Source organism: Fulmarus glacialis, unplaced genomic scaffold (genome assembly GCF_000690835.1).
Source record: "Fulmarus glacialis isolate BGI_N327 unplaced genomic scaffold, ASM69083v1 scaffold39401, whole genome shotgun sequence".
In the NCBI taxonomy this organism is placed as follows: domain Eukaryota; kingdom Metazoa; phylum Chordata; class Aves; order Procellariiformes; family Procellariidae; genus Fulmarus; species Fulmarus glacialis.
Genome location: NW_009191591.1, coordinates 20,681 through 36,966, shown reverse-complemented (window position 1 = coordinate 36,966; position 16,286 = coordinate 20,681). Strand labels below are relative to the sequence as shown.

General features: G+C 34.5%; 1 protein-coding gene across 1 annotated transcript in view; it reads right to left on the bottom strand.

The window, feature by feature from the left end:
• Nucleotides 1-15,994, bottom strand: part of LOC104083316 (sentrin-specific protease 6-like) — a 50,521-nt gene extending 34,527 nt beyond the window's left edge. Inside the window, 4 exon segments of the mRNA XM_009586755.1 lie at nucleotides 2,076-2,177; nucleotides 8,619-8,761; nucleotides 9,412-9,475; nucleotides 15,906-15,994. Coding sequence (XP_009585050.1) covers nucleotides 2,076-2,177; nucleotides 8,619-8,644 — 128 coding nt within the window. The 5' untranslated portion in view covers nucleotides 8,645-8,761; nucleotides 9,412-9,475; nucleotides 15,906-15,994.
• Between the last annotated feature and the right edge of the window lie 292 nt (nucleotides 15,995-16,286).

Below are 16,286 nucleotides of genomic sequence, written 5' to 3'. Positions count from 1 at the left end.
GCTTTTTAAAAATAGTCAATTGAGTCAACTGGCAAAAGATACTGGAATTATATATCCTTTGCACAGTTCCTCTGTAAAGCTCACCCTCAGTCAATTATATCATGCTGGTTCTGACATCCTCCAGTAGCAAAGCATTGCCTGGAATTGTTATGACTATTTCCTGCCTTTGAAACTCAAAAAATATTCTTAGCGTAAGAGTTAATTGTCTGTTGTTAATGTAAATGAATTACAATAACAACCTTAAAAGAAAACATATTTAGAAACATTCAAGATGACTACTATCCAATTACTTCATGCAATATTCAGCTTGCCTATATTATTCATTAGTTTTCTTTCTGTGTGTCACACATATGAAGTTGCTATTTTTTTTTTTTTCCACATTACGTGGTAGGTTTATAAAGCAGCAGGTCCCACAGGTGAGAAAGGCAAGCAGGCAAGTCTAACGTCCCCTCAAGATTAAGAATCTCTTGAGTGGACTCTCTTGCATGCTGAAGAAGTCTACAGCACTTAACTAAGTAAGATGAATCCATGTTGACTGGCTGTTTCAAAGAACCATCTCACAACAAATCTTAATCAAGTACACTAATATTATTAAGATCAACATTCAGAGATGCAAGAAAGAGCAGTCTTGCATGATTTTGCTTACTTCAAATCATTTTAATTAGCACTGCAGATCAAGATTTTATCCCTTAGAATTACCAAAAAAAAAAAAAGTCAAAGGTAAGGGCATGAATGCTTAGAGATGCCCCATGCTTTCCTCAATGGAACATTGAACAAAAATATTCTAAAAAGGACTGCATGTAAGAAAAGAGCACAGTTGGTTCAGCCTAAACCACACTGATAACATAAACCTCGTCCTTTCAGATTAATTTGTGGGAAAAGCTCTACCAATCCTCCTCAGTCATCCCTGCCTTGCAATGATGGGAAACAATGTAAAGAAAAGTGAGATCCCTACTACTGCATCTGCTATTACTAAGGGGAATGAAATGCCCATGCTATTTTCCATTTACAGATGATAGTACAGTTTGAAATGGAAGGAGGCAATAATGATGTAGGTCCTCAGGGACAGGACTGCAAAATCCATTTTTCAGTCTGTTTCTTCAATGCCAGATTACCCTAATACATGTTTGGGTCACATCATTCATTCACATTAGCATATGGGCTTTCTTTTTCTGAAGATAGCAAATCAAAGTGAGGGAAGTGGGATGAAAAAGAGGATGATGCCTACATGATCCCATCATCCCAAAAAATCTACACTAAAAAACAGAGAGGAAAAAAGGGGGCAGAAGAAGGAGGCTACAAAATGCTGACAGAATGAAGCACTCATGTGGGCTAGTGGAAATCCATGAAATTCATACATAAAAAGAGCTCTGAATGAACAAACTTTGAAAGAAAATTCCTTAAAGCGATGGTTAGCTCATATGTTTGTGACACACATTGGGTGTGAAAAGCCTGTAAAAAAGTCTTAAAACAACCCTGCAATTTATAGAAGTCTGGTGTAGTTTTAAGTTTTCAAACCAATGAAGTTTAATTTAGCATGGCTGAGTGAGATTCCCCAGTTTCCAGTCATCCATTCTAACAACTATTTACATAAATGCAAAACCTTGCCTCTGTTAGATGTTCCACTGTATATGTTTTATGCTGTATTTACAGAGTACATATGATCAACAGCTCTATAACTTAATCTTTAGATGGATCTTATACAAGCTGGAGTTGCTGTGAATTAGTATTTGATGATCATGTTGTCAGTTATGTTAATTTCTACTACATATTATGTTTGTCCATTTCAAAGTATTTTCTAAACATATTTACATTAGCAGGTGCACTCCTACTGAGTATGTGTCATAGTGTGCTTTAAAATTAATAAATCCTAAGATTATATAATAATAATTCCTAAATGGTAAGTTTTATGAAACTTTAGTAATTAAGATCAAAGCTCAGGATCAAGAACGCACCCTGTAATTACTCATGTTTCCTTAAAACATTTCATAGCATAAGGAAAACCATTACATACAAAACCAGAAAGGACTTTTTACAGTGGGAACATCTGGAGAAGGAAATGTACTTAGTCTTACCTTTGGGCTGCTGTTTTTACTACTGCTGTCTGTGCATGCGCATGGTGAAAACGTCTACCATGTACCACAGTTACAGGACAAGACATATTCTGAGCATTTTCACTGCAAACATACAGAAAAATGGTTTAAGAAAAGACTCTGGTGTCTTAGCTAAAAATGGTGGTGTCTTGCTTTTACAATAACAGCCATACAAAACCAAAAATCAACAAAGTATTTCTGAATCAATAATACAACTTGTTAGGATCCTTTGACAGGCATAAAAACATTCAGTCCTAGAATAAAATAGACAAATAAGAATATATACAATTATTTTTTTTCCCCAGAAGAAAAGGTAAAGATTTTTTAAAATTTTATCACCATTCAAAACACTGTGAACCGGCTCTCCTTTACTCAACCCTGTCACTGCAAAAAGACACTGCCTTTTTTAATGAATTATAACCATTTATAATTCATTTTATACTTCCATCTCTACATTTTATTACGGCATAATATTAACTTCTTTAATACGACTTAAAGGACATAACGTGAACAGATTGAATTGCACATTCAGGATTTTCCCTCATCTTATTACTCATAAGGGAAAATAAACGCAGCAAATTTATGGATGTAAGATGGCTGGTAACTGAAACAACACAACACATCTCAAAAAGAAAAGAGAAGGATTCTCAGGTGCTCAAGTATCTCAGCAGGACTCTGCACAGAGAGAGCATATTCACCAATGTCTTTTAGCATTTCTTTGGTTTCTTCACTTGTTGCCTTTTGACACTGTAATCTCATTACTCTGTAAAACAAGTAATTCTGGAGAGAAGATTACTTACCCATTATCCTCCCTAGTAAAAGCTGATATAAAGATATGGTAGATAAATAATATAGTACTCCTTTGAAGATCATTGGACCCTAACAATTATCCTGCACACTTCTGTGACAGGACACACAACACTACATTCGAAATGTTCAAAAAACATGGAACTTTTAATAGCATGTTGATAATGCAAAATTACGGAAATTTCAAATTATGGAAATACAATGCTTACATTTTTCTTGCAAAATTGCTTGGAAATTTTAATTGCACTAAATAAAATGATGTGAAACAGCATTCTGATTGATTAATACTATTTCTCAGAAATATTATTCAGCAGAAGTTTTGCTCCTGTCATTGGGGGTCTTGTTGTGAACAATGAAAAAAACCAAGTACCAAAATTCTCCAAAAACCTGACAACCAATTCCTAATCCTTCCTTTACATTCCCCCAAAAGATGAAAGTGAGCAAACTGCTAGCTTGCTTTTTAAATTTCTTTTCAGTTTAGCATTACAAACCCTTCTGGGAGCCTTATATTGATTATCGTAAGTCAATATTAGAAGCTTTCAGAGCATTTCTGACTGATCATAAGACGACTGTTATGATCTGACTGATCATAACATAACCATGAACATAACAGAACAAGACTTATCAAAACCAACCAAATGGTAAAACTCTCTTTTCTAGAATATGAAGTTTAGAAACATCATAAATGGAGTTAACAGTTCAACTTCCTCAAAACTAACCTAACAGCATCCCATTCAAACACCAACCTCTTGAAAGCAAAGACACTCATCCCACACACTTCCAAGTCAACACTATCCCAACACTTTCAACCAACTCCAGCTGGTCAGTCATCATCCAAACTGACTTACAGTCAACCTTCTGTTTAATGTTGTCACCCGAGAAATAAAAAGCTGACAGCCTCTTGCCCTAAATACTTTATGGTGTCTCAAATCCTCTCTGGCTTCCAGTTTAATGTCTTTGAAAGAGGTACTAGAGAAGAAAACACAAGCAGAGTGCAGGAACGCCTTCTCAATTGCTTAAGGAGTTTAAACAAGCAAGCAACTCTATAAACACACCTATCTCATGTTTTATCATTTTATTTGTTGAATCTGAGCTTTGCCAAACTATCATGATTGGGAAACTCTAAGTCTTGTGCCCCCGCAGCACAAAAAACTGTTAAGCAGCGCTTCTGCTTTCTGCCTCGCACTCAAGCAGTGGGAAACTCCAGTAGGTGCTGGAACAGAATATCACAGCCTGCTGGGTGATCAGATTTGAGTCAAAGCAGACTGTTCTAGATGGCACACTTAAATGGTTCATATGGCGTCAGATATGTTTCCAGGTAGGACAGCTGTAAAATACAATCTGCTCTATAATCCTGTTCTTTGAATAGAACATACCCAGTGCAGACAGAATCACCAGGAAATTTAATTATAAAGTCCTAGCGAGTTGCAAAATGGGCACATCCGAACTGAAATCTGGGTTTGCAAGTTTCAGCACAGTTTCGAGAAAATTAACATACAACACTAAAACCAGGGTGATGTAATGGACAGAAAGTTCTTTGAAAGAACAAATGTTCTAGAAGCCTCAAAGAACTTGCAATATATTAACTATACATGTCTCCTTGATGTGATCTCAGAAACCACAGAATCATTTAAAGTCTATGCTCTGATGGAAACAAGGTTACACTATCACATTCTATCAGCTGATCCTAGGAACTTCTTAACACCACAGATTCAAAAGGGAAAGCACAGAGGAATCTTGCACTGGGCAAAGGGATGGATCTAGAAGTAATGGAAGCATGACATTTCAGAAACACAGGACACAACTACAGACTACATTAATTCTGCTGTTCATCAAATAACTTTTTTTGCAAAATATTACAAAAAAAATCTAAAGGATAATTAATAATGTGAGAAATTTGATACAAGTTATTGAAAACTAGCAAAGATAAAAGCAATTTAAAGTAAGAACTCATGATTAAAAAAAAAACAAACAACAAAACTATTAGGGTTAAGTTAGGGTTTGATACTGGATTTGCTTAACCAGATAACAGATGACAACTTTTTGGTTGGTTTAAATTTTTGTACACGCAAGTGGATATGTACAGGGAAAACTCCTTCTCACTGTCATTGCATATCCCTTCTTCCTATCACTCATTCCCTGAATTTTAGGGAATATTGTACTACAATAATACTAATTTGAGTCAAGCCCCACCATTCTGAAGAGTTTTTAATCCCTATTCTGCAGACAAGGTGAAAAAAAAGAGACTTCAACTTTGTGATAAAAATCACCATGAACAGCTCAAGAATCCCAAGTATCTGATCTTCTTGTACTCAAGTACTGATCTTAATCTAGCAGCTTAACTGCATAATCAACCTTCAGAATTTTCTCTTGTTGAAGAGTCCAAATATTGAAAGGATAACTATTAAGCGCCTTCCATGCTGTATTGCAAAGTGAACACACCACCAATCTTCACCACAGTGACTGGATCACAAACCTTTACTGATTTGGGGATTTTGTTGCGATACATGTGTTATGAAAGATATAACACTATCACAATTAAGTTATTAAATCAAGATAATCACTTATAGCATAATCACATTTCCAAGCAGACTTAGTGACCAAAACCTGAACAGGAGTTAAATAATGTTATTAGTATGAGTTTTAATCAAACATCAAGTGTTTACAGCAGTCACAGTGGCCTACACACATCCATTATTCCCAACTAAATTCCTTCATTAATGACAGTTTATTAAGAAGGTGGTGGATACTTATATTTTCCATTTAAATTCAGCATGCAGCTCAGTACTAGAGAGAAGGTGGATGCCTGCTTTCAAAGAAGATGATGTGACCTTTAGGTAAGGTAACATACATACAACAGATTCTACTTTTTTTAGTTGAATTTTATAAACCGTCCTAGGTCTTAGGTTTATAATGTAGTATTTGTCAATAGAAGGCAGTCCCAGCCCAAGTAACAGAATGTCTGAACTAAATGCTTAGACTGTCTAAAAAAACCTCAGCAATTATTTACCTTAAAAACAAAATAAAACCCACATACCTTTCTGAAACTTAAGAAAAACACACACATACACAGTCAAGTATGACTGCTTTAACAGAAAAGGGAAAAAAATTACGTAGTAAGGTAGGATTTCACTACAAACCCCACAGCCAGACAGAAGAAAGTTCTAGTTTCCAGAGGATTAGAGGAATCTTATTTTAAATGGTTAGGTGTACTCAAAACAAACAACAAATATAATGTACGTGCACGGGCTTCTTCACTACTGAAACAGAGCAAAGTAGTCCTGACAGATCTGTAACAGGCATTTTTATCTTTATGTTCAAGAACAGAATCCTAAAGAATGGAAGTAACCAGGGTGATTCCATAAGAACTGGCCAATTTGAAGAGGAGCAAGCCAGAAATCTGGATATAATCTTATAAATCTGTTGTGTGTACTAAAAATTAAAGACTGAAACACAAAACATCATTTGCATAGCATAAATCAAGGATAATGAAGTACTGTGCTAATTTGTGTAAATGTAAAAAGAATTAAAAAAAGGGATGGAAGGAAGTACCCATATGTTCAGCATTAGCAAGAGCTGCCAAGGAAGTGCTTGAATGTGTTGAAAAACAACAGACTCCCGTGCAATGGCACAACTTTTAACCTATAACAAAAAAACTTGCCATTATTAGATCTATTATATTTTAAAAAAGCTTTTAAAGTTCCACATAACATCCTATTAATCTATCTCAAAAACCAAGACATTGTCCGTATTCCCATCAAAGGAAGGAAGGGAAAATGTAGGTGCACTCTCACCAAAAAGCTCAGTGAGATCTTTTTTGTAAATGTCTGATCATGTCTGATCTGTGGATCTCATCTGATCAGGTCTGAAACATCTGTGGAGAGAATGCAGTGGTTGTTTTTATGTTTCATTGGACATCGGGAAGTGATGTTGGTTTAGGTTTATATGAACAAACCCTATACAAGAAAACTCTATGGGCAGAGGTGAACTTTTAAACAGTGACGGGATGGGAGAGTAATACTTTTATATAAATCTACATGCCTTTTTTGTCTTCATTAATATAACATTTAGCTAGAAATCATGATTCTTCAGACAAGTTCATTATTGAAAAGTTAAAAAAACATAAATAAAGTATTAAAGACAGACACTTAAGCTTATTCAAAATAACCTAGTATACAATACTTAATATCATGTAGTTACTGTTCCAAACATACATTACATATACCCAAACAATCCCCTATACAATGGCATGTTGGTTATAATAACGATAACTTGAACTATTACAAGTGCAGAATCTTACTCTTCAGTGAAAGTTTCACTGTTCTTTGTCAAAACTAAGCCACTAAAAAAAAGAATGCAGGATAAGAACATCCTTCATTCACCTAATAAGCTAAACTATCGTTTATGCGGTCCTTACAGCAGTAGTCCCTAACAAGAAAATGTTCATAACTGGCCTTCTTTTATCAGAAAATTCAGGATCTGTGGGGGTTAGTTTTGTTTTGGGTTTGTTGTTTGGGTTTTTTTTCTTTTTTTTTTTTATTTAAGAGTATGCATGCATTTAAGACCATCCACAAGCTACAGAAAAACCAAAATAGAGAAGTATGTATCACATTTGGTTAACGTAGTAAGTGAAGGGTCATCTAGGTTTTGAAATTCAACAAGATAGATTAATCTGTGGGAATAGTTTACAATTACAACATAAAGGCAAGAGGAGTCCTTATTTTGACTGAAGTATGTACAATTCTTATATTCATTCTTCTCTATCACGCTGAAGGACCACCAGTCCAGACTGGAAATTCTAGATTTGTTCCTGTACATTAGGCTTAAAGATCAGAACAGCAGGAGAGGACACACATCACAAAGGACTTCAAGGATTTATTTTCTCAAGTAACTCTGTGATAAGATGGTCCCACTAACCAACAATGCTCTATGGATCAGCATGCAAGAATGAATACAAGGACATCCCTCATACAGCTACGTATGGGTTAGATATTTGCTGACTAGCTATCTTATGAATTTTTCCTTCCTGCAAAGGTAACCAAATTGAGTGCACTTCAGCAATATGAAACACTCCCAGAGAATGTTACATGAACGTATCACTTTTTATTATATACTAAATAAAGAGATCAGTCTGTTACAAGCCAGGGACAGTAGTAACAAGCAAGTACAGCACTGAATGCTTAAACACTGTTCCTTGCCAGCTCTAAATCAGCAAGTGACAATCTCAAGCTATCATGTAGGAGTATGGATATTTGCTGAATCCTTTAAAGGAATAGTCAGTGACTCCTAAATCAAATGGTATCTTACAGTAAGGAAAACAGAAAATGCATCCTGAGTTAACCTGAGTTGGCAATTCACAGTCATGGAAAGAAGAAATTCCTGATGGGGATGTTAAGAAATATTCTTCTACCGGCTAGCACTGTATAGAGGAAACAATAGCACATGCAGACAACATTGGTAAAGCACTGACAAGTATGCTAGTGAATGCTCTAACTCTATTTTAATAATCTTCTGGTATTTTACTAATGTGCTATTTAACAGTTTGGAAGAAGAAAGACCTTAACAATCTAGCTTTCTATCTTTGCTCAGAAGCACAGAATGGCATAGCTTCTTAAAATGCACAGCAGATAATGCAAATGTACTACAAGTTCTGTTCATTTAGCATTGATTTATATCAATGATCAAGTAGGTAAGTAAATGTAAAACTAAATGTAGTACCTCAGTTTCTTGCTATTTCCCATCATGTTGAGGCCAATTGAGTTCCCTTTAAAAAGTCTCAAGCTTCCAGCTTTGCCTCGCCTTGCATACGTTTTTATGGAATCACCACTGGTGCCGACAGCTCCAGGCCGACAACGAAGTGACTGTAACAACAGAATTCACATATATTAAAATGCACACATAAAAGTTAAAAGGAAAAAATGAATTACAAAATATTTATATAAATATTGGCTTCATTTTCAGACTGCTTTTGTACCAAATTTCATGTAAAATATACCCTGTCTACACCCTTACTCACTAGAAGTCCTTACTAAACAAAATATGAATTTCTTCAAAGTCTTATGAAGCATCTTGCAGTTGTAAGCTATTTCAGTATACATAAAAAAAACCACAAAAAGCATAGGTGTTGCCTATGTACCTTCTCCTTTTTTTTATATATATACACACACACATATATACGCATACAAAATTGGGAATATGACAGTAAGCAATCATGGGATATAATGATTAATATTTTCAATTAAAAATATAATCCCATTAATGATAATTGTCTAAACTTAAAACTAGTTATTCATGCTCATATTTTCAGAATACTATACAAACAAACAAGATCTATAGGAGTAAGAGGAACACAGACATTAAGGGTCGGCAGATATTCAGCTTGAGCATATGTTGCTATATCAACACATAAACTTCCATTTTGTAATACCACACAGATGACTATGCAACATTGTTTAAGAACCTAGCAAGCTTTAAAGATACATTTTCACCACGAGATAAACAGAATACTTGCCTTTCTTTCTTCATTGGGACTGAAAGGCCCATCACTGTCATCTATGCTGAGCAGATTTGCCTCGCTAGATAGGTGTGGGAGAGAAAAGCAGATACATTGTAATGCAACAGAGCACCAGCAAAACATTTTAAACACACAAAAGGCTTTTTTCCCTTCCCTCTTTAAATGCATCATATATATATTGTATACATATGCCTAAAACAACAGGAACATAAAGCGGGCAATGTAGTGGTCCAGATGTATTATGTGAACCTGAACTTAAAGTGTACATCAAATTATTTCACAAAAACCAAAAATAAAAGGATCGTATTAATTCAAAATAGAGAATACTATTGAACTTTCAATATTGTTATGGCAATGTTACTGACATCATGAAAGATTCTATAACCCTATGCATAAATTGAGTCAAACGCTAAATTAACCTATAAAACATAGTCTTAGTTTTTTCATGCATATCAAAGTTCAAGTATGTGGTTTAAAACTTCACAGTGCTTTAGGAGAAGAACTTACGTATACCTAAATTTTATCCCATAGCAATTACTGCCAAAATACATCTTCCTAAAAATAGTGTATTCAGTTTGGCTCAAGTGCTCATTAAAACACGTTTCTTTAGTACTTCTATGTCTAATCTATGTGTAATCTTCAACTATTATAATGGGGAAGAAGATACAAAAAAAGAAACCCACCCCATGATACTGTGAAAACGTACTCTTTTCAGTAATAGGCAATTATCCTCAAACAATCTTAAGTATTTAAATTAAAACCCCAATCATACATTTTATACTGATAGCAGCTAGATTAGGCTAACACATTCTTGCTTCCAGGACAAGCAACCTGCAGATAATCCCTTCTCATCAATCCTGATAAGGAGTAATCCTTACTCCTCTCTTGGCTGCAACAAAAAATACAGCTTTTAGCCAACTTGTAATTGCATGATTTTTCATTAAGATCATTCAGGCAGAAATACTTAAGAATACAAGCAGTTATGCCAGGAGTTCCAAGGGAACAGCTGCACCAGAAAAACAACGATGGAGGTGAAGGTGGAAACATTTCTTAGCTGCAGATATGACATGCTGACTGAAATATACATAGTGACTTCAGCTCTTCATATATAAGGTAACCACTGAGCACTCGCCCCCCCCAATTTCCTAAAAACTTCTTCCATGCACAAGATTTCCCTTCATGTTACAATTTATTTCTCCACCTTATGCAATACAGATATTCATACATCAAATAAAAGAAAAAAGTTCTTGACTCATAGGGTAAGAATTGCAGACCCTGAAGCTTCAGGAGATAAGACTGTGTGCACAGTTGGTTTTGATATGGGAAGAATGATGTAAATGTCAACACGTAGCCAGTGGCACTGTTGTATTTTCCTTTCGTTTACAGACTACAACAATTCTAGGTGCGTAATGGTAAAACGTACAGTGTAGTGGATCATCATTAATTTCAAAAATAAAATGTCACAAAGACAAAAAGAGTATAGTTGTACTTCTGTACAGACTACCCATGGATATTAAAATTTTAAAATACTGTAACTTTTTTTTAAACTCTCTTTCAAGATAGATTATTCTTTCAAGGGAGGCTCACTGAGCTTTCTCGACTCTTCATCAGAAGACAATGAGTTTAACAATTTCAGAAATCTTCTAAATCCTAAAGAATAAATAACACACTGCAGCACAGACATGAATAGCAACCTATGGTACCAGCAGCTCTGGCATTCACCTATTCTGTTGACCTAGCCTGATCATTTCACCTCTAGATACATTTTCCCCCTTCAGCTCCAGCTCGTACAAAAATCATAATGATTTTCAAAATGCCCTTGTACAGTGGCTATACTTCTAGGGCTTCAGGATGCCACAATACTGCAACCATTTTAACAAAGGGTGTTTGGGTGGGTAAGAGAGAAGAGAAGGTAACAGACTACAAATGAACGAAACACTGAAAAAAATCCGTAAATCAAATTGAACAAGAATAACTGTTATGATGCAACTAAGATGACACGACTAGAAAAATATTTGGGAATTGGATTTTCAGAGAACAGAATACATAGCAATTGAGTAATGTCTGTTTGCTCATGTGTCACAAATCCGTTGCCTGCTTAAAAGATGCAATTTATACAGACAGGAAAAAAAAACGCCACTATACCACACTCCCACATACCAGACAATAACATTTTAACACTACTGAAATGAAACCTCAGTGGTCTTGCTGGGAGGAGGCTATGCCTCCACACTTTGTCACTTTCAACCAGGGAACCAGAGAGAGAGATTTTCACATTAGAACAATAATTTCTAACTTTTCAATACTTTAATTAAAATTTTATAACAAATGAAAGTCAAGTCTTTACTAAAATTAAGAAAAAAAAATAGAAGTAAGTAATTTAGGTAAACAGAGTTCTTTCCAAAAGGGAGTTCATAATTACGCATTCAAATTTAGGCATTGAACAAGAAAAAAAAAATATTCTGTTTACTTAAATTTCATCATTTACCATTTGTTTAATGTTTTAAAACATTAAGAACTGTGCAATAGCTAGTTAGATACTTCAGTTCTATAGACCATATTTTTACTACTATCTACAAGCAGCCCAAACTTTAAACCTCTGTTGATCACTGAGATTACACCCCAATGAGCTGCACGTGTATTTCTAACAACTACAAACTGATCCAGTCACGTTTCAAATGTAATTGGAATTTCTTTCTGAAAACCCTTACATATAAAAACAGGAGGCTGCTATATTTCCCCTCACAGCGCACCGTGTACATTCTTTATTTTAAATTACATGGTGGTAGGCAGCACATGAAAAAAAGCCCTGATATCAGGGGCACAAGAGAAGCAGTGGTATTATTCAACTCATGCACAATGCCATCCCTTAAAAATAACCTTAACTAAAACTGCTAAAAATTAAGAACTGAGGCTCTGAACAAAAAGTTTTTTATCAATTTAAAGGCTACAGTGCCTTACTAACAGGGTCATAAAAGAAGCATAAAATATTTATACAAGTATGGGGTTTTTTTTTTTTTGAGAAAGGAATTAAAAGGAAAAAAGTATCGAAAAAAAGCTAAACAGAAATAAAACCCAAAAAGTGTAATTGTTTTTCCAGTCAGGAATACAAGGGAACAAGCAGTTTATCCCCCTAAATAAAAGGAAAAAAATATTTAAAACTTTTTGAAAGAAAATGTTAGTTAAGAAAGGATACCATAGTGCAAATAAATTAGCCAGGCCCATTTATTTGTATTCAGTTTTTTGATAAGGCTATTATTGAACAAATCTCAGTGGAAGGCCCAAGTCTGGACTATTAAAAAAACAGTATGACAGCCAAGAGAAAACTGGGCCCCATCAGTTTACAAATCCACTGTGGGGCATATTGCGACATATTTCAAAAACATTTACCCAGATATTAAAAAGGAAGTAAATATAAATTATCCAAGACACTTCAAGAACAATCATCTGTAAAACTAGAAAGCACCTTATAACATGTTAATTTCAGAAATCAACTTAATTAATATATTACTTTGGCCATGTTTGCGTAAGTCTTCCATCTTTCATGTCTTCTGCTACATAAGATACACGTCATTTCCATCCATTCTGTGATAGTCTACGTAGGTTTCAGTGTGTTCAACTGACCAACCGGTCTTTTTTTCTATTTTTCTACACACAGGTTCCTCTCCTGTGTGATCTCCAAGTACAAAGCAAGAAAAATCTCAAGTCACTTGCTATCATCTTGATTGCTATCTTAAGTAGATCAAATCTTGTAAATCATCAAAAATGTTACTTTTACTCTTTCAAGTGGACTGAAGATTATCTGCAGGCATTTACTTTGGGATAAGATACTTGTCAATTACCATTTTGAATTTCCGTAACTCTAGTTCCATGCCGAGTATCAATTCTAGCAGCATTTAAAAATGTATATATTGTGTTGGGTGATCGTTAATTTTTCCAAATCTTCTTCAGTTTACAAAAGTTGTTTGCTCTTTTCGTGTTCATTACTTGACATCTTACCATTAATGACACAGCCCATCTAATTCCCCAAATTTCCCCACGCTTCTTTTAAAATAATCTACCTATTCTAAAAATTGCTTTGGTAGGAGGTCATTAGCCACATACTGTGTGTTCATCTCACTGAGGAAAGATAATCCAAGCAGACATCTAGTACTGACCAATAACATTAGCACAGATCTCACGGGGTAATACAAGAACACAGCCTATCCTTTAAGTGCTGGAATGTTATTCTTGGGCCAGTTCAAAACAAACTTATTGTCTGCCATTAAGAGGGCAAAAAGCTGTGATAAGGTCAGACACTAAAGTGCTAGTGCCTCAGTAACAAGCATGAGATGCATCCAGATGCTTGCTTCAGATTTACACCTTTCTCCACACAGAAATGCTGTAAATTACAAGCATTGCTTGTAAATATCACTATACCATAGCGAATAAGAATGACATTTTAAAAAAATCAACAGAATACATACTTATTGCATAATATACTCAAAATATTGGGGGGACACAAAGCTTTATGCTGGAACTGTTCTATGAACTAAAGCTGCTATTCTTTGAAATGTTCTGCTAAGGGTAAAGGGAATTTCAAAAGAAAAGGACAATTTACTGTCAAATAATTTCTTTTCTAAAGATTCCCTTCTGTCAGTATTTTGTTATACAAAGTAAAAACGTATCAGAAAAGCAAAATATACAAACTATTTCAAAATGCTCAAAACTTACAATGCCATTAAAAAAAACCACAAAGCAGGTGTTACCAAAAGTAAATATGTGGGCAGCTTAAAACATACTGCTGTTTGGAGGGAGTGAGAAGTTCCCTGAAATGGTATCAGCGGATGGGTAAGCAAAAAAGGCAGGATCTCCACTTTAAATCAATTTTCAAATACTTTTTTATCTAATACTTCTAAGTAAGATTCTGCATAATTCACAGGTATAAAAACAAATTACTGATGTGAGTAGTAATAAAATTTCAATACTGGCTATAGGAAAACTGTTTATCGTCCAGAATATTTGAAAGGAATGAAAATCACTCAGAAATACCATCTTAAATTCAGATACAATTATATAAAACAGATGTTCCATAATCAGTTTTTCAAACTTTTTTTTTTTTGAGCATCACTACATTATACATATCTCATGCTGTGTTCTTAAGTCAACATCAGCTGGAGACAGATGGAAAACAGCAGTAAATTACTAGAAGAAAAAAAGCTGCTATGCTTACAAATGTGAATTACTTTTATTTCCGAAGACAAGTAAAATGCAAATACTAACTGTATTGTATGTACTGCCACCACACTTAAAACATATTACTGTGCACCAGAAATGGATGTAAAATTGCTAAGAAAAAAAGCAAGCTTAATCTTATAAAATTAAAACGCCCTTAGTTTGAGAACCTTTTAAAAAGCTGTTTTAACTTCTGATACAGTTCTGTTTTGACAAATCTCTTAATGCTTACCTCACACTTCAATGAACTCCTGAACTCATTTTTAATGACTAAAAGATCACATTTCTTAATGTTTTTGTAAGATTACAGCATAGCCTACTGCTGCAGCCTAAGTGGTTATGTATCTATTTTCCTATCTCCCTTCCAACACACAGTATTTAGCAAAATATTACCTATTAAAAATGCAACTCCATGGTCGTCTCTTTAAACTATTAGAGAGGTCAAGATACAAATTCATACAAGAATTATTTTTGTACTTAACAACAGGATTCAGTTTCTCCTTATTAGAGAACCATAGCATCCTTTTTAAACTTGTAGGTCCTACTCTCCAAATATCTAAGAACAACAAATAAACATAACATGCATTGTTCATGCATGAAACTTGTTGTTCTTTTAACAATTCATTAGTCTTTTTGGAAATAAATATATTAATACCAAGAAAACATATTAGTAACAATAAAAGGTCACAGGGACAAAGTACGTATTCAAACTACACACATAGGGTTTAAGTTTTAGTCAAAATCCAAACATACTAAGTAAAGAAATAAATGATCAGGTATCAAAAACAGCCTTAACTCTACCCAGTGAGATAAGCACAAGGGAGAAAAACCCAGAGTCTTCTAAGCTCAGTTTAACTTGATGTAAGCCTACAGCTACTGAAGTTCCTTAATCATAACTGTGAAGTACTGAGCATCAACACTATAAGGAAAAGTTGAAGCTGCTTGGATACCGTACCTTTCCATTTCCTTACTTTGCATGTTAACATATTTCTTGTCTGTGTTCCTTAGACTTACACAGTAGCTCCAAAGACAATTGCAACACTTTTGAAATGTACTGTGCCCTATGTTGTAAGCACCATGTTCACAATTAAATTTACATTATAATGCATTTTTATACGGCAACACTATTTAAAATAGTCACTTCTTTGAAATAATTTTTCTTAATCACTGAAATTTTTAAGATATTACATATCGTTTCTTATTAAGAAATTACAAAAAAGTATTTATTTACAAATAGACACTTATACTTTCAGTAGCCTAGATAAAAGCATCCTTACTCTTTCTCTGCATCTCCTTCACTTTCTTCTGCATGATCAAAGCTCCAATTATTTTTAAAACCTCCATCTCTCTTGGACTGTGATCTATCCAAAGCTGAAATGAGAACAAGTTAAGATAAGTCTTGATTTCAAGACGAGTTATTAATCAACACAAACTAGAAGAGTAAACCAGATGTATATATTTTCCCCAAGTATTTATTTTGTTGATGTCAGTGTTTATCATTTGACAAAATAAGTTCATCAATGCAGTGGTGACTCATTTTCCCAAATAAACACAAGTGAGTATCTGTCAACATCTTGATTACCAATGCAACAAGTTCGCAAGCTACATGAGGTAGCTAAGGATTTCAACTGTTTTACTGACACCTGTAAATTTAAGGT